At 42.0% G+C, this 21,767-nt stretch overlaps 2 protein-coding genes across 4 annotated transcripts in view; both read right to left on the reverse strand.

Annotated features, from left to right (window-relative positions):
• The window catches only part of SASH1 (SAM and SH3 domain containing 1), a 536,181-nt gene extending 516,645 nt beyond the window's left edge, over window positions 1-19,536 (reverse strand). For 2 of the 3 annotated variants that reach the window (XM_054062721.1, XM_054062720.1), the window contains exon 1: window positions 18,967-19,536. In XM_054062721.1, the coding sequence (XP_053918696.1) occupies window positions 18,967-19,407 (441 nt within the window). In that variant the 5' untranslated portion in view covers window positions 19,408-19,536. The remainder of the gene's footprint in view (window positions 1-18,966) is intronic. The other variant, XM_054062725.1, reaches the window with a different exon arrangement.
• A 45-nt stretch (window positions 19,537-19,581) lies between these two features.
• Window positions 19,582-21,300, reverse strand: LOC128851777 (translation initiation factor IF-2-like). Its single transcript, XM_054063175.1, has 2 exons — window positions 20,587-21,300; window positions 19,582-20,060 (listed from the first exon to the last, which is right to left on the reverse strand). The coding sequence occupies exons 1-2, from the start codon at window positions 21,224-21,226 to the stop codon at window positions 20,050-20,052; spliced, it is 651 nt and encodes a 216-aa protein (XP_053919150.1). The 5' UTR covers window positions 21,227-21,300; the 3' UTR covers window positions 19,582-20,049.
• Window positions 21,301-21,767: the final 467 nt, after the last annotated feature.

Genomic DNA, 21,767 nt, shown 5'->3' on the forward strand with positions numbered 1-21,767 from the left:
ATTTTTAATGCAAAAGCAACAACAAGTCTCTGTAATTACTGGGCATATTTTGAATCACTTTTATGATTACTGCTCTATACCCATTAAAAATCCAAAACACTGAACTGCACAGGGTATAAAACTAGAATTATGATACACTACAAGCCATAATTGAAAACCATAAATTTCCTTTCTAGTGTTCAGAATTATTTTGCTGCCAAGAATTGCAACCCTGCAGAACTGACTTTAAAAACATTTACTTTATCTAAGAGAGTGGTAGTGGAAGGGACAGTAGTAGTTGCTTTGGGGTATTTTAAAAAAAAAAAAAATTAAAATGTCAAAGATGAAATTTGGCAGTAACACTTGTTTATGTAATACATGTGGCTATCAAAGTCGCCAATGAAAAAAAAAAAATCTGCCTGAAGTGCTATAAGTGAAAACTGAAAAGGCCAGTAGCGACATACAGGCAGTTTGGACCTGTACTTAAAAACTTCAAGACACAGCTGATAACACTTGACATGACTTACCACCACAGCACTGCCCACGAACTATACACAGAGTAGTAAAACACTGTATTTGAATTTATTTAAAAAAAATAAAATCCTACACACTACTAGGGCAATCTACTGCATTTCTTTGGTAATAAAAAGAAAATAAAGAAAACTGGCTTCTGGAAATATATGTTTTCTAGGAGGAGTGGAAAGGAAATCAGAAAAATTGAATGCCTCATAATAGGAAAAGGCTTTAGTGTTTCTAGATATATCAAAGTGTGTGCTAGCTGGACATCTCATTGAATACTATAATAAAAATTCATCTGGAATAAATCCACTTTCAAAAAAACCCAGGGATAATAAAGACTTCGATGGGTGCAGAAAAAGGATACAGTAATGTTCATGGATTTGGATAGCCCAAATGTCAAAGAGAAAGTGGAAGAGCTTTCCTTGTTTCATCTACCAGAATGAAGACATTTAAGAGAGATGACTGCTTTCATGCTGATGAATCTGTGGTATTCCTTGAATAGAAACAACTATTGCAAAATAATCTCTACATGCAAAGAGATACAACCATACTGGAAATTATGCACAGTTGGACTGGCACTGTGGTGTTTTTCTTTTGACATGGTAACCTACTTAAACTAAAATTCATTACTATTTTTTTTAAAAAAGCAATAACAAACCGCTAATAAAATGTGGATTGGAAAACAGAAGACAGATTCTATTTAAAAAGAACAGAAACAAGAATCAAACCCACAGTTTGGAGGATCCTGAAGTGCCTGTATTAGGATGAATGATATGAATGAACCAGTCTCCTAAATCAACAAGATTCTTCCATACTTACATATTGATGTCATTGTCTGCTTCCACTGGTCACCAAAGTTTATTTTAGTGGAGTTAGCGATTGTTTTCTATTCTAGTGGGGTTTCCTAAATTAAAGGCACTTAAAAAAAAAAAATCGTAAGAGACAATTTGCAGATTCACCCTGCAGAACCTCCAGGGAAAGAATTTAAACAGAGCAAGCTAAAAAGTACGCTTCTTCCTTTCCTCCCCAACCCCACTTCCAGCTTTAACATGGAGATTTCTACATGACCAGATTATCACACCCTATTATGAGCCTCAGTCATGGCTGAAGAAGCATCCTTTAATCTAAAAACCCCTTTTCAACTATTTATAATTTCCCCTCAATTATAACCTAATTTCCCAAAGCTCCAGGCTAGAAGCAACCATGAAAAATACTTTCCCTAAAAGCAATATATTGAACTGTTTGTTTTCAGGAACAGGGTGCTTAAAGTGGGTAACTTCAGAATTATTTAAGGATGTTTTCAACTACTTAAAAATAAACTGTTGTAAATGCCAGCTTCTCGTAAGTATGCGTACAGCAATGTGTGGTTCAGTAATTAAGTATAATCTCCAGTAGGCTGCAGCTTGGCCACTTCACATTAAGATCAGCAGTTGTGAATCAAAACATACTCTATCCATTAGAACAATAACGCCAACAACACTTTAAGACTCTAAATAGGTTGCCACTGCATTAACGGAAGATCTGCTGATTGTACAAATAACAAGTAAGAGAACAGAAGACAAGGGGAGAGAAGAGAAAAGCAAAGCAGATTTTAGGATGAAAGTGCTCCTTTTCCTCCTTTACTGGCCATTGCTAAGGCTTAAGGAAACACAAGAGTCATTTAGCTCTGGTTCTCTCTTGCCTGTGCATTCGAACTCTCCAGGGCTTCTCCATAACCCTGACTCCTTTTAGCAGCACATCCCTCCTCGTGGTTATAGTACTGTGCTATGTTTCAGGCTTCTGTACATATGACTGAGCACTTGTTTTAGAGTCAGTAAAGGATTTCTTCTCATTAGGCCAAATGCCTAATGTATGATAGTCAACTACTCTTGTTTCTGCCTTTTGCAGCATCACAGCAGGAAGATCTCCATAATGTATAGCCATCATGCAGTGGAACTAATAGAGGTAGAGCCCTTCTTCAGAAATAATGGTATCATAGATTTCATTACTGGACCATTTTTGACAGAAGAGATTTACAATAATCCCACTCTGACTCTCCCGTGTAAGGGACAGGATAGGTGGGTTTCAAAAGGGATGAGGATTCTGGGGATTAGAAGCATGAATCATGAATTCCTGGCAAAACAACAGCAAGATGCACAACGAGAACAGAAGGCAGAAGGCACCTTTCTCTGAACAGAACGAAGGAAAGTTGTGGTATGCCCTGCGAAGTCCATTCCTCTGTCAGTCATTCAATTGCTCACACTTGTACAGTAGGCTACTCCCAGGCCTTTGTCCCTGGCACGTTGTGTAAACTGGAGCAAACTAATCAACAGTTTCTAGGTTTGTTTGGTTGGTTTGTAGTCTATCCTCCCAAACAAGATAACCAAAACAAACAAACAAAAACATACAAACTGCAGGACACTGTCTGCCCATTGTCAGACCTACAAAAAGTCTATGAAACTTTCTGAGGTCTTGATGCAAGAGAGAAAATGTAGAATAGCAGAGACTTCTTGGGAAGGACCATTTCACTAGGTTATCCAGAGAGGAAGGGAGAGACATATTCTTACAAATGCATACTAAAATAGTAAAGGTCTGTGATTAATAACCACATTAGTCCTACCCCAGTGACCCTGAATTGGGACAATATGTCTGCAGGGAGATGCATAACAGACACATTTATTTTTTATATGACATGTCCAGCAGGAAAAGCGTTTCCTACACTTCATGCTTTTGAGTCAGACTAAAAGAATAAAGATACGTCTGCAGGTTGAGAAATTTAATCATGATTCGCGTGCAATCAAGACCTGTTATTGTTTTCTTTGGCTACAACCTGAACAACAGAATGAATGCCATCAGCCAAAATGCACAGAGCACTCCCTAGGAGATGTGTCTCAAGGCCTTTGTAGGCCCTGACTTTGCACATGCAGATTGCTGTATTGCCCATGGACGAACTCTCCTTGAGCGCAAAGTACTGAAGTGCAGCACAGAGTTGTCCTCAGTTTCCTCTAGCCACTAGAAAACTACCAGGAGCGGAGGACACAGGTGACTGAGCCCGACAGACATTGTATATGTAGGGGCAAACAGCTCTACAAAAGAGTTCACCTACTAGATTGGGTTTATGATCACAACTAGACTAGTAGCATGGAGAGGACATATGCATGAAAGAGACCTTATTGCTGGAATAAGACTATTATGCTGCATAGGAAGAACACCTTATTGATCCTCCCACATAAAAATGCTATTGGTTTCATGAATCAAAAAGTGACAAGATGTTTAACATTAAACATAGACTTGTTAAAAACTAATTATGGCAAATCAGCCTCACCTCATTGTATATCACACAATAAACCTCCAGGAAAAAAGGAAATAAGTAGACGCCAAAAATCTTGCCTTTATTACATCTTCTGATACTATTTCACAAGACTCTGTACTACAAAACTAGGGAAGCACAGCCTAAATGAAAATAACAAACAATTAGAAAATATGAGGAAAATCATATTTACAAGCTGTCTATGCCAAAATTTGATTAGGTGTCAAGAGAAGTTTTGCATGGGGCTATCCTCAGTACAGCAATAATCATTGGTTTTAATACTGATTCGGGCATAGAAACAGAACTTTTTTTAATATCATCAGGCCACATTCAACTGATGAGAGCATTACTGGACAGGAGGCCAAGCTTAGACTCCAAAATGGCCTTAAAGTGGAGGGAGAGCCTGGTAAATACAGGGATGTTATTCATCAGGGACAATGACAAGAAAGTTTACCTGATTATGAAACATTACACATACCAATGACAGCAAACAAATGGTTGCTCTGCTGCCTAAAGGTATCAGGGCTTCCCGTGGATCCAAGGCATGAGTCAGCAATATTGTAAGGTTAGAAAAAGGGTAACAGCCATATGAGGGTAAGCAAACCAAATTATCAACTGTAAAGAGAAACTTTCAATCCGTCCAACACAGCAAGGCCCCATCAGGATACCAGTGCCAGATCCCTTCAAAGCAATAAGGGAAAGAGTACAGAAGCGACCAGCTTCAAAGAAAGAGAATTGGTCTAGCAAGTGTAACCTAAAAGAAGGATTAATAAACCATCTTTATTCTAGCAGACACATTTAGGTAGGACTTAATAGAAACCCCAGCTAGTTAAAGCTTGCCACCAGAGGAAAAGAAACAAATCCTCTATTCTCCATACCCCTGGCAGACATGGAAAGAAATAACAAGCTAAAATCGTTGAGACTGAGGTAAAAAAAATCTAATGGCAAAGACAGCTTAGCATTGCTAAAAGACTGACAGCCAAGATTAAGAACACCAGTAACGCACCCTCTGTAAAGTTAGACAACCTCCTGTCAATCAGTAGTTTAAAAATCCAGCTCACATCTGAGGAAAATGCCACTATGTCACCTCTATTCAGAGGTTTTGGACAAGTATTTCAATCTCAAAAATTACTAAGGGCTGGTACTACCTAGCAGCCAAACAGCAGAAGGATTTTGAACTACCAGTGTGGATCTGATGTCACGTAAACAGAATTATTTTTACAATTTTGGCAACATCCATTTAGTCAAATCTTAGATATACTGAAAGGGAGCACATGGAAAACAGTGCCAATTTCACTGCTTTTTCTGGTCTTTAGAGATATGCAGTTACTTCAGCTCCATTCAGCACTACCCCTTATTTCCACAGTGGGAAAGAAGCTTGCATAAAACTGCAAGAGTCTTTTTCTAAACATATTCTTCAGCTGCAAACTATCTAAACAATATCCAAGGCTACCATTTAAACATGAACCTATGGGGAAAAAAAAACAACTTTACTTTTCCAACTTTTTCTTGTATTTAAAAGACACTGACTGTATTTGGAAACCCAAGGTTTAATTAGTCTTTACGTATCCTTTTGGGAACACAGAAAGAAAACATCCTTAGAGTGTTATTCATACACCTTTTTAGGCCTTTTTTTCTTTTGTTCCAGGCTGACAAAAATAGCCTAAGTAAGCACAAGCAATGGGCTAACTGGTCTAAAAATGCATGTTTATCAGGAAAGGGAGCAGAACCCAGAGATTCTGAAGAAGTGAGGGAGCATATGGGCAGACAGTCAGCAACTCCTCTGAGCACATCACTTAAAAAAAAAAAATAAAACAACCCCCCCCCAAATTAGTAACTATGCTTGCCAATTTCCACCTTTAGGACTCACTGAACACATAAGTAAACCAAATCCCACCAAAGTGATCTCCTCCTTCAGGCATATAGTTCCAAAGCAACGTGATACAAACTTGTAGCCTAAAAACTTTTTCAGCCTCACTGCTCTTGGAATTTCTTTACTACAGCTCAAACCTCCTTTCCATGTTTAGCTTCTCCCAGGCAGTTTAAGCCCAGTAAAGCACCAATCATTAACACTCTTCTTAAATAGTCTAAAAATGTTTTTGAAAGGGCCATATAGCCTCAGTAAATAATTACGGCACAATTATCAACTTTTTCCATTTCTTGGCTACTAAATACTTTTCATGTACCAAAAAGCATCCAATTCTTACTGATTATGTTTTCTATTTCCTTATTTCTAGCTGAAAAATAGTAGAACATCCAGAATTCCACCACACTTGGGCAGACTAGTACTTACTTCACAAGTCTCTAAACTGAAAAAAGAAAAGGAGGGGGAAAAAGAAGAAAGCGATAAAAAAAAAAAAAAAAAAAAAAAAACTAAGAGAAAAAAGAGGTACAAATCAATTTAGTGGTATTGGGATAGCAACATTAACTGGGAAGGGGCACAATCTCAGCAGCTCATTCCAAAGAGAAAGGACTTTGACCAGCTCATGAAAATAGGAGCTAATAGAAATATATTTATAAACCATTTAGATCAAAGCAAGGTTTCAACCAGATACCATATTTTTTTTTTATTTAGTATTTGGAAAGCAGAACAGTAAAAACCTCAGTCTCTTACCAATAAAATCTATAGCAAAATTTCCATCAACTTTCACGATAGGGCATAACAGGGTTAGAGCCTACTACCTGACAGAACCTCTTGTAAATACACTTCTACTTTCAAAAATCTTACTACAGAAAAGGCAACTGATAACACTTGCTGCATAAACTGCAGAAGTTTCCTCTTATATCCAAGAACTATTTCCCTACGTGTTTCAGTTACATATTCTACATGTCTCATAGCAGCTAGCGAACGGACTGCAGGAAAGTACACAAAGACAAAAACTCAGCGTTGCACTTTTTTTACAAAGCATTACAAAATCCTTAAAATTAAAACCTAAATATTCATGCATGCCCCTAAAACGATGTAATATAAATAATATAAATATTGCTTTGTTAACAGATTATTCCTGTCTATGTGATACACACAATCACTAATAGATAATTCAATTCAAGTAACTATCTGATAGTCCACAGAAAAGTGTGGTGTGCAATTTTGTAAATGCAACACTTCACAAGACAAACCCACACTAAAACAAAGCTGTACTGGTCAAAGCAATGCCACTTAGAATGGAATTATTTACCTCTTGTCAACAGAGAATTAAAACAATATATCATCAAATAGTAAGGCAGAGGGGAAAGATGCTGAAAATAAAATAAGAGCAAACTTATATTACGAAAGATAAGTTCCAAGAGGGAAGTCTAAAGAAGCAAAGTATTAGTGATTCAGTGACAACACCTGAATCATTCTTGAAGTCATTCTTAAGACATCACCTCTGAAAGTTCATAATAAAATTTAAATACTACGTTTAATTTGAAGGAAAAACAATGCTACCATTCCACTTACAATGTCCCATGCTGGAGATTTAAAATTAGATCAAAAAACTCACAAGTACATGAAGTGTACAGTCATACTGCAAAACTACCAGGGAAAACAAGAAAAAAAGCAAGATAATGAAGTTAGAATGTGCTAAGCAAAAGGACAAAATTGCTTTTGTCCAGTTATATAGCAAATTCAAATTAAAGAAAGATGTTTTTCCTTGGTAATTAAGACAAGCGAGGCAAAGAAAAGTAAGCTCTTGAAATTCCTTCACTATCTTTGCCTTGAATTTAATTAATATTCATTGTAAGTATGAAGCTATTTCTTACTAAGAAGATCATGCTCATTCCCCTATCCCTGTAAGAAGAAGTGTGCTCAGCACAAAGGAATTTCTGCCTTATTATCCAAATCTAAATCAATACTATTAAATATTACATCAATTTCAGCCACTGAAAGATCTATAAAATGAGTTCTATGAAAAAAATTAGCTATCCTGGAAAAATCTGTGTTCCTTCCAAAACCATCACACACACAGGAAGGATATACTGGAATGACTTATTTCCTGTCAGACACCATAGGAATTAATTACTCCAGTGGTTGCATAAGCAGTTCTTTTTAATAGATGTAAGTTTAGAATATAAATTCTCTTTTAAGTACGTTTCCATCCCTAACATAAGATAATTCCTTATGGAGACACCTCAGTCCTTTACAACTTCCTATATAGGTGAATTAATACCCACTACTGAAGGCTCATGAAAACCACTCAGTTCTGTAAGTGCTGTAATATTTTACAAAATACAGAACAATCACACTATCACATACATGCTACAGTATCATTACAAGTCAAGTTTAACAAGAAATTCAGACTCTCTCTAATTACAATAATCTCTGCTTTCATTAATATGCATAAAACTTACCTATGACAAGCGGTATGGAAAACTATCTGAACTCCATTGGAAAAATATCCCAAACTGATTCGATCCCATGCAGCGCTGCTCATACTTGTAGAAGTAAATGAGCACTGAGGCCACTAGCCTGGGTGTACCCAGGAGCAAGCCTGTCTCAGGTGAATTCTATTGCTACCTGATAGCAATTACGTTAGTTCCTTTCCTTTCACTTTGCAGCACACACATGCCTTCCTATCAATAATAAAATCCTTTCTGTGTAGAATTATTGCATCAGGACCCAAGGTACTACTGAAAGAAGAATTTTTCAACATTGCTTAAAACGCTGAGTTTTTAGACCACAAATCTGGGAAGTAAAGTCAACTTTTTAGGAGAATTTCGACATTAACTTAGCTAGGAATACTAATGTTACTTCTTAAAGAGATACAAAATGAGTGACTGGGGATTTTTTTGTTTGGTTTTGACATTATTGGCAATGACACACACACACATTTTATTACTTCTAGTCACTGGCTGCATGAAGTACATCCTTACTGTATATAATTTTTAGAGCTGGACAGAAACCAGCTAGTGATATTCCTGTCAAACTTCCTCTTGCTCCATCCTACTCCACAAGCTACAGAACGTTATTTTTACCTCTGTGTAAATACCAAGGGTATGTGAAAATCCTCTCTCTGAAATAGTACCTTGGCAAAATCTCATTTAGAAGTTATCATAGGAAAGTCCAATGAATTTTTTTCATATGAAAATAACAACAGCAGGTGAAATAATAATTATTCTTTTTCCAGATTTCTTGGTATAATGTCAGTCACATTTCCTTATTTTCTGGTTTTCTCCTTTTTTTGAATGACAACACCTTAAGATTAACAAATCTTCTTGATCAGTAATTTCAACAGTTCTCTTTATTAACCCTTGCTTTCTTCAGGTTAGTGTTTTAAAATGAGATTTCTTGGTGATGTTTGGTCTGATATGAAAGAGAATGTAAACTCAGAGGCTTAAAGAGTCACTCCTTTTCTTTAGGTTGAAACTTTTACCCTTCGAACTACCACATGAAGATCTGTGACAGACCTTCTCAAGGGAAAATTTAATTCTTGATATTTTTATTTTTGTACTTCTCATTCCCTAGCTATGGAAAAACCTCTTCTAAACCAACACATGGATATTTAAGGAGAAACATTAACTATGAGGAATACAAAAATTAGAGATGCATTTGCATAAGCATTCTCAATGAAGTACAGCACACGCAGTTATTAGTAGCACAGGTTTAAACAAAATTTGAAGAAAAACCATTTTGGCAACTACTAAACAACTGGACAAGTCAGAGATGCTGCAATTAGAAGCAATTATCATGACCACAATTAGCACTAAAAAATCATGCTAAAAAAAAATCTTTCAACAGTTTTGCATTGAACTCATAACTTTCGATGAAGTTACAACTTATTTTTTTAAGAATACATTCTGTCGTGCTTCAAAAAGACCAAGTCAGTCCCATATATGTACTCAAAAGCTATGATTCATCCTCCTTTTCCTAGACTGAGCCTTCCTTTCTGCCACAGAACGGAGGCTGGAAGGACTTTGGATAACTGCAGCTTGAGGCAGTTTTAAAACTGAATTTTTTAAGACTAAAATCCAGAGCTTTGGTATTATCAGAACAACTTCGGCTCAGCCACTTGCACTGGTCAATGGGAAGGCAGCTGGGGACACCGAGCACAACAGAGAGAGAGATGTAACGTCCTGACTCTCCTGAATGGGAGAGAAAGCTTCTTTTCTCATCAGAGCATGGGGAGGAGAGAGATGTTACAGCCTCAGACTCTGGGCCAGCGGGGGAGAGAGATGCAATGAAACGTACTCGTACAGGATGGGATGGAGTGGGATGGGATCAAGCAAGACAGACAGAGCATTGTCTCAAGCTGTGCAGGATGGTATTGATGCATCAATTCTATCTTATCCAAACAGTTCATGATAAACACTCAGCTTTGTTGAGTGAATGTAGCTTAGGGAGAAAAAGGTTAGGGAGAAAAAGGTTAGGGAGACCTAAGGCAAAGAATGTACATTCTTGGGTGGGAAAGAGATTGCTCTTAGGAAAGAAGGCAATGTGTCATGAAGTGAATTAGGGAAGACCATTTGGGAGAAGTCAGGAAATGGGTAGCTTTGGGATATGCTTAGGGCTCTGGGACAGCATGAATAGGAGATGTGGAGTCCAAGGGAAAAGAGCCTGCTACTGCAGAAGAGTCACTCCTAGCAAACATCAATATTCACAGACAAAGGGCGCAGATGCAGAACTGGCACCCTCTCCCAGTTTTGTTTTTAGAGGGTATTTTTTTCTCTACAGAATATTGATTTATTAAGGTTTTGGTTTATCCTGGCTTTTGGCCTTTGTCACAGCATGAATAGCTTAGCTCCAGCTCTGAGCCACTTAAATTCTCAATGCCTTTTTCTGCTAATAAAAATACTTCCTTCTGTGCATGTGAGAGCATGGCCAAGTGGTCACTTAACTAACTCTGGGAAAAAAAACAGTACAAGTTTTTCTTAGTTCCTGTATGAAAGGGACAGTTTCCCAGCTTTTTAACTCTTTCCTTTACCATGCCAAATATGCCATGTGATTTCTGAGGCACAGAAATCAGCACCTGAGTTAATTTCCCCATAAAGTTGTGCCTGACATCATATGCAGTGATAACACTACAACCCTGCTTTAGGGTGTGGGTCCTCAACACAATTCTTATAAGGAAAAAAGAACTTATGGAAGATGTACACTTTTACCCAGTCGTAAGTTTTATTTGCTATGCATTATTGCCATTTCTCCCTGATTTTAAAGTTACTGACAGGACACCATAAACAACAATGTGCACATAATTCCAGCAAAATACGTTAGTGGAGATCCCAGAGAATATTTACCAAACATTTATTCTAGCACAAACCTGTACGATCTGTATTCAGAAGCCTGCCTTGCTGCTTTTCAAGCTGGCATCAGTGATATTTAAAGCCCTGAAAAGTTCTGACTTTTTTTTTTGCATGCTACTGTTGTATTTATCGTTCTCATCTCATGTCATCCTGTTCTCACCCACCACAAGAATTACAGTCAGTGAGAGTGTGCTTGTTAGCTGATTTAAATTTAAACGTTTTATGCCAAACCCAGTAACAACTGAAGTCACTGGCAAAATCCCCACTGACTTCATGGGGAATGAGACCAACTGGAAGAGCAAGGCTCCCGTGAGAGCCATGCATCACTGTCATTCACATCCTGCTGAGTTTGTGAGAACCAGGACAAGACACTATTTGAAGACCCTTCTACTTGTGTTTCATGTGACACACTGCTTATCCTTTGTTTTGCAAAATCATAAGAGAAGTTTTTTACTATCTGTAAGTAACAAACCAAAGAGGCTGGATAGGTCATCGGAGATGGTTTTGGGCCAGCTCAGCTCACAGTCTGCCAGAGTCAGAGAAGGTTCACTCGATTCTCCCCTTCCTGCTGCACAGCCAGTCCCAAAATAATGCAGCAGGGCTAAACATAGCGCCACTGTGCTCTTCTAATAAATGACGATTCCTGCAGCGTGTGCAAGCCACCACATTTGTCAAGATAAGCACATCAATATGAGATGTCATATTAGCATAGACAGAGAGATTGAAGCAGATAGCTTTGTCAAACACCAAGCAAAGAGGCTCATTCAAACTGACAAAGCAAGAAATTTAAAAGTTGAACCTACCAATCTAGTCTTAACTCATTCCATCCTCTCCTGCCTTGGAAAAGTCTCAAACGAGTAAGTAAGCTCCTGTAAGTGATATAATAAATTCATACCTAATCTGCAATAACAATATTCCCGTCACTTCAAAGCCCTCTGCTGTACTTTGAAAAAATTCTGTAGTACCTGTGAGTACATTTCAGATTACACATATGGATCTATATACCTTATAGGTCCTCTGCATAGTGACATATGCATACAGGGTAGCACTAACAGGCAAATTTAACACACATAACTAATTGCCATATAGCCATGTTACTGGTTACTCCTTGATGGCTTTTCTGTTAATTACATGTAAGGAAATTTGCTTTTAAGGCAATGGATAAAGATATTGCAGTAGTGGGTCCCAAAGCTTTGTCTGTCTAAAATTTTCCGTGACTTTAAGCAAATTCTTCAATTTCACATCTGAAATCAGGGACACGGCTGTCCTATTTACTATGGTATATGTGAGATAGTAATAGCAGTCATAAACAAGACCAGAGACATGGTTCACAAAATTACTTCATTGGTGAGAAACTATCTTGGTTTCTTGGTAGTCCTCACACATGGTTGTGTTTATTAGCTTCATTATCCTACATACGACAGAGACAAAAGCTGTAGAGGTGGGGATATTAACAGAAATATTTTTCTTAAAATGTACTTTCTCCTCAGAAAGACTGATGATCACCAAACTTCTTTAAAACAAGACAGGTTTATCTGTGTGGAGAAGTGAAACTGGTAGTTAGACTTCTGCCACACCACTGGTAGTGTGCCTGTCAAGGTGCAGTATACACACAAACCCCCACACTGCATGAGAAAACTTAGTTCAGCTCTGCACCACAGAGGTCTGACTGAACCATGTCCTTTGAGGGAAGAAAAAGCTTTCAAGGAACTACAAGAGCACAAGTCTTGTGAGGAGTGGCTGAGGGAACTGGGGTTGTTCAGTCCAGGAGAAAAGGAGGCTGAGGAGAGACCTCATCACTGTCTACAACTACCTGAAACGAGGCTGTAGTGAAGTGGCTGTTGGTCTCTTCTCTCAAGTGACAAGTGATAGAACGAAAGGAAATGGCCTCAAGTTACACCAGGGGAGGTTCAGACTGGATATTAGGAAATACTACTTCACTTCAAAGGGCTGTTAGGCTCTGGAACAGGCCGTCCAGGGAGGTGGTTGAGTCACCATCCCCGGAGGTATTTAAATGAGTTGTAGATGTACTGCTTAGGGATATGGTTTAGTGGTGAACTTTGTGGTGTTAGGCTCATGGTTGGACTTGATGATCTTAAAGGTCTTTTCCAACCTAACCGATTCTATGAGTCTAAGAGACATTTCTCTTCTGCCAGGGACCTGTAAGTTTAGCTTTTCCTTCAGGCTTAGAGCTGTGTGGAGAAAGAAGGAAGGGTCCCCCTTACGGGGCAGCTGCTGCTGCTCACAGTGGCAGGCTGCTCAACCCCACACCATTCCGCGGAGCTGGAAGTCTCCTTTTCCCTTCTCCTCTGCCAGCCCCTGCTGCGACCAGGGCTGAGAAAATACCCTGCACGTAATGGTAGAAAGGGAGTGAGAAGGCTGTGGAGTTGATATTACTCTCTCCCAGGACTCCACCTTTAGTACACCCTAATGGGATCTTCCTCCCCTCAAAACTGAGAGATAACGAAACCCAGGAAGATTTACATTCAATATTTCCAGATGAGATTGAATACACTTTAAAATATTCAGAAACAATTCAAATGCAAATATGGCACAGTACTGTATTATTCATATTCTGCAACATTTTGCCTTAATGGTCTGATTGGAAGCAGATCTTTTCCAGTTTGTTTTCTGTGAGTTTAATAAACCAGGACTTTGAAACAACTGCCCAATACATGAGGTGCCACATTTTCTTTAAAAGAAAACAGACTTAGGAAGTCAAAGGCAAATTCAGTGGTTTCTTACATAAAACACCTTTTTACTTCCTGAACATTGTCTGTAGCTTTGCTAATTTATTGCCAAGAAAATATTGTTACTACTTAATGCACTGGTACTTTTGTCAATAGGCAGCTTTCCCAAAGGCATATTTGAGAACGCTCTGCTAATCAGAGTTGATAGTTATTCCAAAGCAGCCAGGTCTTTAGAAGAAGGTTCATGTTTAATTTCAGTAAGAGTGACTGTTGCTACTTCTTCAAAGCACAATATTTTTAATTCACTGAATTCACTTCTGTAGATATCTAAAGTGCTGACTATATTATCCAGGCCCAGACTCAGCTTGAACCAAAGTATTTCAAAGTAGTATTGCTGGCATCTTTACCTCTTAACATTTAACTTATGTGAATACTCCCCATTTTGTAGTGGCAAAGATTAAACAAGGATTTAATCAGAATCACAAATCTGTGCTATATCATCAGCACAGAACTTAAAAAAAAATGTCGTTCGATGTTTAAGCAGACACTTACTGGGATTCAACTTCTTGCTATTCTACATCTGCTTGAACTCCTGAGATTATGACCTCCAATGCAGTTGAATTTTTAGTGCTTGCTTTCCAAGCATGCTGATAATCATGAGCAGCACAATGAGTGACAGTGAGGATGTGTACGTATATATGTCACACTACAGTTTTATTCTCTATATTAAATATTGAAATCTATATGAATATGACTTTACTGAGGCTACACTAGTTGGTGTAGGAGCTTCTAAATGATGTAAGTTTTTAGTGATTTTTAACGTATTTGCAGTTCTCTGCAGATGAAGAACGGAATAAAGTTCCTCCAGGAAACAGGTCAGGCAATTTATTTCAATTAGAAATAGTAATGAAATTCTTGTAAACTATTAAATGTCACCTAATCTATATTTGAGACAAATAGAATGCTTAATTTCTCTTGACATATTCCCCAACAAGGTACCCTGCTTGTCTTCGTATTGACAAAACTGGTGATCCTCAGCTTTCCCTACCACAGTGATACTTACTAACGTTACTCCTGCTCAAAATCAGAATGGACATAATGCATCTTGCAACAAACCCACTGAGGAAAGAAGCGTCTCCATACAGAGGTAAACCTCTAGTTCTTCTGACCTGGCTGATTCAGGTCAGTGCTGAGCTTTCTTATATTCATTTTTCCTGGAACCCAGGAGGGCCGTTCATTTTGGTTTCCTCCATCTCCCAAAACTTCGACAGGGCAGAAGAATATTAATATTATTCCTATGCTAGGCATAATTTAGTTCCTAATTAAGGACAGAATTACAACCACCAAGGATAATTTTTAAAAGCAGACAGACATTTTGAGATGACACAGATGTCTCATTTGACTCAGAGAGGTACCACAAGTTCTTGTTCAAAGGGCATTCAAGCCCATCGCTGCCACAAGAAGTTTCTTAGATATGCAAAATCAGCTAGCAGCAGCAGGCATGAAAAGAAAACAGAAGGCTCTGCATATTAAGGTGCATTACCAACATGGAACAAAAACTGACTTTTGCAGAGTTCTCCTCCGTTACAGCATATTCCTTGATTTAGACCTGAAAAATATATAAGATGCAGTTTGACGAGATGAGACCTTGTTCAAATTCTCCATGGAAATAATCAAGATGGCTTGTGGTAATTCTCTGTGTCTGAAGTCTCCCACACACATGGTTTCAGTCCAAAGTCTGCACATCTTTAAGAGATTTATATTAAGCTCTGCTAAGTAGTTGTTAGTCATTTCTGCTGACTGTACTTCCCATTCTATTGTTTCACTCTTCATCCGAAAATACAGCAATAACACCGGAAGGACAGCAAAAGGATGCTTTTATCATCTCCACATCCACAGCCGATAATCATTTTTGATCTTCTGACACTTCTGCAGCTCAGGCAGCTAGCAAAAGACTATGAACAAGGCAGAGGAGCAGTACTTTCAGTTGTCAAGGACATTTTCAAATAAAACTCCAAAATTGTCTGGGAACTACATAACTGAAAACATGAAGTATTCTTCAAGAAACAAGTCAAATACATATACATATGTGTGTACACACATACACGCTCCTCCATTCATAGATACTACTTGCCATTCATAGATATTAAGAGGAAAAGATGATGGCATTCTCCATGTAAGCTATAGAGGGAAGGAGAAAGCTAGTCAGCAACTAGTTAATGGCACCAGAAATGCAAACAGATATCAAAAAGGTCAGCGTCTAGTGCCTTGCTCCAGAACATCCATCTGTAGATGGACTCATCATAAATGTAGACAAAAAGCTTGACACAAACCTCAAGCTGATTCTTTAATCCTGTGCACAGCAGAGAATACATCCAGTTTCTTTTGACAATGGAATGCTATACACTGCATATTCCATATAAAAAGTACAATACATGCTGCTTAAATTATATCTATGATTTTCTAAAGTTTTAGTTTTGTTTTGTTCTTTAAAGATACAGTTATAATGTGGCTCTTTACAAAATGAAAGAATACAGTATTTCATTTTTCTTGCTCTAAACAACATCCAATGAATAATGTACAATGACGTGATCTTTTCCTATTCCCTTTAAGCTGTTTTGGAGATGGATCGCTGCAGTGGGTGGCATTCAGTATAATGTGTTGAGCAATACATGCTCAAATCTTGCCAGCTTTATGCTTTATTACAACATGCTACAATGTGAAGTGATTCACACTGAGGAGATGAAGAAAGTTTTTCTATTACTGTAAAAAAAAAGAAGTTATATGCATTTATCATCCAAAATAAACACATTGACACCACAGAATGAAATGAAACTAGGAAAGTAAACTTGGCTCCTCTCTTATTTCAAAATATTGCATTTAGATTTAAGCCAATTCAAGCTGAGTGATGCTTTCTATGTAAAATAAGCTGGCTCTTACGCTTAATCCATACTATTATCACACTCATCAAACTAAAATCAGGTGAGCTAAAGAAGGAATCGACACTAAAGATTTTCATTTCCTTGCTGTCCTATGCTGGCATCTTAGAAATTTTACAGTTCCTAAAGAGGAGGTATAGAAGACAGAAGGCAGAGGATCCACTCAGTAAGATGGAATTGGTGACTGTGAACATATAGACATAAAGTCAAAAGGAGGAACTGAAATATAGCCATGGAGGTAGCTAATGTGCTGCAGCTACACTGATAGGCAAGAACTTTCACAGAAGTTCTTTTACAGAAGACATGCAATGGCAATTTGAGAAGGGTGTCAGTCCAATGATGTGTCACTTCAAAGGGAGGGGAAAATAATCTCTCTGAAATGATACAGTAAGTTTTAGAAGATGCTGTCTAGATGTTAGTGGATGTTTTGTCAGATACGGCTACTGTCCAATCGGATTTGATACACTATCTCTGACAATGTCATCAGCCACACGTTTCAGGAGAAGAAAACAAATAAATATCTCACACCAGTCAACTGTGCTGTACTTGAGAAGTGACTAGTGGTCCTATATCCCCAAGCCATAAAAAACTGGAGTCCTGAAACTTACTGTCCTACCAGTCTTATTATCTGCATATCCACATTGCTATCCGAGTTGAATTTTACTCATCATGCTCACGCCCAGGTCCTCCACAGCAGAGAATTCGTTCTCAATTTTAATTCCTCGCATTTCTATAAACCCACCTCTGCACACCTCCCCATCACCTTGTTTCATAAGCTTTTCAGAGGTAAAAAGTACCAACAAGTTGAAAGTCAGCTGAAATTGCAGTCTTCAAAAAAATCAGATTTCATATCACTAAAGAAAATAAAGGTAACTTGGGTTATCAAACTACTTTGAAGCACCTCATTCTGAACTCTGAAGCAACCATGCATTAAAATACCTTATTTTCTTTCACATGTCATTTTCTCCTCCACAGTATTACTCATTTTCAACAGAAAACACACAGAAAGCTTTAGACTCAATGATTTCTATCTTCCAAACCACATTAATCTTATATTTTAACCTTTTCAAAAGGTAAGAATTAGGTAAATATTGGGGTTTCATCACACTGGAATGTACTCTTCCGAGACATGCACTTCTCTGGCCTTTCAGCACATCATGTGTTCGGGAGATAGACCTGGAGTGGCTGATGAATAGTTTTGACATTCACCAGTTACTATCACTCTCCAGTAAATAAATCCAGGCAACAGAAGAGTTGTTCCTCCAGCCAGATTACCACTTCCTTCACAAGCCATTTCACCAACAGAAACTGACGCTAAAATATGACCTTTAACAGAAAATGAGAGAAGCCATCACTTTCCAACACAATGGAAAACTTTCACAGAAAAGAAAAACAAACAAACCCCCAAACCATTAAGAAGGTCCTGTCAATTCCTGCCCCAAACGAAACTGGACTAAAACCACCAGTTAATGAAAACTAGAGGTGACACCAAAACGCAGCCCGATGCTACACCACAGAATCACAGAATAATAATCACCAGGTTGGAAAACACCTTTTTGACCATTGAGTCCAACTACTGGTTGATACAACCACTAAACTGTGTCCCTGAGCACCTCATCTACCCGTCTTTTGAATACCTCCAGGGATGGTGACAACCACCTCCCTGCGCAGCCTCTGCCGGTGCCCAATGACCCTGTCTGTGAAAAAATTTTTCCTGATATCCAACCTGAACCTCCCCTGGCACAGTTTGAGGCCATTCCCCCTTGTCCTGTCACCTGTCACTTGGGAGAAGAGGCCAGCACCCATCTCTCTACAACCTCCTTTAAGGTAGTTGTAGAAAGCAATAAGGTCTCCCTCAGCCTCCACTTCTCCAGGCTAAACAACCACAGTTCCCTCAGCCGCTCCTCGTAAGACTTGTTCTCCAGCCCCTTATGAGGAGCAGCTGAGCGAACCGGGGTTGTTTAGCCTGTAAGCCCACATCAGGCCAACGAGCATCCGTGGATCCGACCTGCATTGGCCCGTTCCTGTTCACACCTGGCTCATGCAACGTCCTGACCACGTTTTGGACCAATTTTGAGGTTGTCCTATGTAGGGACAGGAGTTGGACTTGATGATCCTCGCGGGACCAACTCAGGGCAGTCTACGATTCTACGCCTCCCTCCCAAAACACTGCTGGCACATCTGCGAGACTCAGCACCAGCGCACAGCTGAGGTGGGACGGTCTCCTGCTGCCGCCCCTCACTTCCAGCTGGAGGTCACCCACCTGCTGCCTGCGGGAGGACTCTCCCGGGTGCCACCACCTCCCCACCTCACCCGGGCACCCTCTTACCTTGTTGGAGTAGGGGGGTTTGCTCAAGTTGATGCCGTCGCGGATGAGCTTGTCCCGGATCATGATCTTCAGCTTCAGCCTGGGGTAGGCGGTCAGCCCCCCGCCGCCGCCGGGGCGCCGCGAGGGGGCTGCTCCCCGCCGTGCCTCCTCCTGCCCCGGCGGGCGGCGGGGGCAGCGCCCGGCGGGCGGCGGCGGCGGCGGCGTTGGCGGCTCCAAGGTGAAGTACAGCCCCGCCGCCGCCTCGTCCGCCTCCTTCAGCCGCCGCACGGCTCGGTGCAGCCGGCGCCTGTGCTGGGGTACGGCCACGCCGATGGCATCCAGGTCCGGGTCCCCGATCTGCTTGCAGACCTCCAGGTCGTCGTAGCCATTGTCGACGAAGGACTGCGCGTACTGAGGCAGCTGCAGGGTCTTCAGCCACTCGTAGACGATGTTGGTGCACATGCTGCCTCCGAAACAGTGAGGATGGCAACTTTGGGCGCCGGGGCCGGCCTCCCCCTTGCCGCTCCGCGACGAAAGGAAATAAAAAACACGAAACAAAAACTGCGATGCAACTAAAAGGACTCAAAATCAACATCCACCGGGGGGGGGGGGGGGGAAAAGAAAAACCAAAAAAACCAAATCCAAACAGAAATCCTTAAAGCAGATCAGTAGGGCATCTCCAGCGCGAAAGCACACCTCGTGTTTATTTCTCCTCCTGTTCTCCTACAGCCGCTTTCTGCCGCCAGAGATGGAAGGCTCGGGCTAAAGAAAAGCAAAATGTGAGGGTGCATCCCCTAAGATCCCAAGTCGCCGCTGCACAACATCCACCCACTTTCTCTGGAAGTAATTCGCAGTCGCGGTGTTTTTTTCTCCCCGTCTTCCTTTCAGGATTAGTTTCTGTTTCTGCTCCTGTCTCACCTTCCTGCGCTCTGATGCATGATGAATCTGTTTACTATGTGTGGCTGCTTTGCTACACGATCACGTTGAGGGAAAACCGAGCTCGGGATCCCTCGCCCAAGCCCAGGCAGGGATAACAGCGGGCAGTGCCCTCCTTTCCCGTAGCTCTGCCGGCAGCGGCTGCACACGGCGGCTTCTGCTTTCCTTTTAAAGAGGTCCTTTCGGATTAAGAGGAAAAAGGAAAAAAAAAAAAAAAAAAAAAAAAAAGAAGGAAAGAAAGAAAGAAAAAGAAGATAAGAAGCCCACTCGCTTTCTCGAGTTACTTTCCCAGTTCCCCTTCACCCTTGGGATGATGCTTCAACGCGCTTCGTCGGCAGCGAGCCCAGAAACTGCTTTCCAACACCACTTTCACCTCGGCGGTGCCCTCCTGCCCCGCCAGAGCACGCAGCGCTGCGCCCGCACCACTTTGCCCGCTCTCCCCTCTCCCTGCCCGCACAACTTTGCCCGCTCTCCCGTCTCCCTGCCCGCACCACTTTGCCCGCTCTCCCCTCTCCCTGCCCGCACAACTTTGCCCGCTCTCCCTTCTCCCTGCCCGCAGCCGCGCTCGGGAGGCTCCGCGCATCCCCCGGGCTGGGCGAGCTGCGGCAGGGTCAGTGCCGCTTCTCCTTCTCCCCGCGCTGCTGGAGCGGGTTTCCCCTCCCTGCCAGCGGCCCCTCGGAGCGGCGCTCCCCCTTCCTCCCCTACCCCCGACACGCCGCCGAGCAGATTTCCTCCGGCTCTTCGCGGCGCGGCTTCTCCCCGCTCCTCCGCCGCACTCTCCCCGAGGCTTTCCCAACTTTCCCCGCTGGCCGCCCCCCTGCCCGGGGGCAAAGGCAGGGGGCTGCCCCGCTCCGCAGGCTCTCCTGCCGGCTCGCCCGTCCCCGTTTTCGCCGGCAAGGGAGAGGCACCGCACCGAGGGGTGCACGGCACGTGGAGCTGACCCCGGCGCCCTTGGGATGGCGCGACCGACGGCGGGGAGGAAGAAGGGGCACAGACGCCTTTCCCGGTCGAAGGGAGAGGGCGGCGGGCTAGCGTCCCCCGGCGTCTCCGGGAGCGGCGAGGAAAGGCAGGAGGCGCTGGCCCCGCTCTCCCCGCCGCCGCGGGCTGCCCGGAGCCGGCGGGGGCGCCGCACTCTGCCCGCAACGTTCGCCCGCAACGCCGGGCTCGCAGCGCCACCGCCAGGCCGCCGCGGGAAGCGCCGCCCAGGGCGGTCCCTCTGCCCAACCCGGAGCGGGGGGCGAGCGCCCGTGAGGGGAGTCGTGGTCCCCCGTGCCGGTGTGACATAGAATGGCGTATAATGTGTTTCCTTCCGAAATTCCCAGTACCTCAGCAGACCCTCCAGCATGGGGTAAGGAGGGAGTGGGCGCGTTTCGGGCTGGCACCTGCTTGCCCGCTCCCGTCAGAAGGAGAAGGGACAGGGACAGGAGCAGGGGCAGGGATAGGGATAGGGACTGGGGCAGGGATAGGGACAAGGATAAGGACTGGGGCGGGGATAGGGACAGGGATAGGGACACGGACAGGAGCAGGGACAGGGGAAGGGATAGGGATAGGGATAGGGATAGGGATAGGGATAGGGACAAGGACGAGGGGTAGGGATAGAGATAGGGGCAGGGGAAGGGACAGGGATAGAGGCAGAGATAGGGACAAGGACAGGAGCAGGGGCAGGTAGAGGGACAGGGACAGAAACAGGGAGAGGGACAGGGATAGGGGCCAGGGAAAGGAATAGAGACAGGGACAAGGACAGGGAGAGGGGCAGGAATAGGGACAGGGATAGAGGCAGGGACAGGAGCACAGGTAGGCACAGGAATAGGGGCAGAGACAGGGATAGGGACAGAGACAGGGGCAGGGGTAGGGGCAGAGACAGAGGCAGGGGCTGGAGCAGGAAC

This window comes from Cuculus canorus, chromosome 3 (assembly GCF_017976375.1).
Source record: "Cuculus canorus isolate bCucCan1 chromosome 3, bCucCan1.pri, whole genome shotgun sequence".
In the NCBI taxonomy this organism is placed as follows: Eukaryota; Metazoa; Chordata; class Aves; order Cuculiformes; family Cuculidae; genus Cuculus; species Cuculus canorus.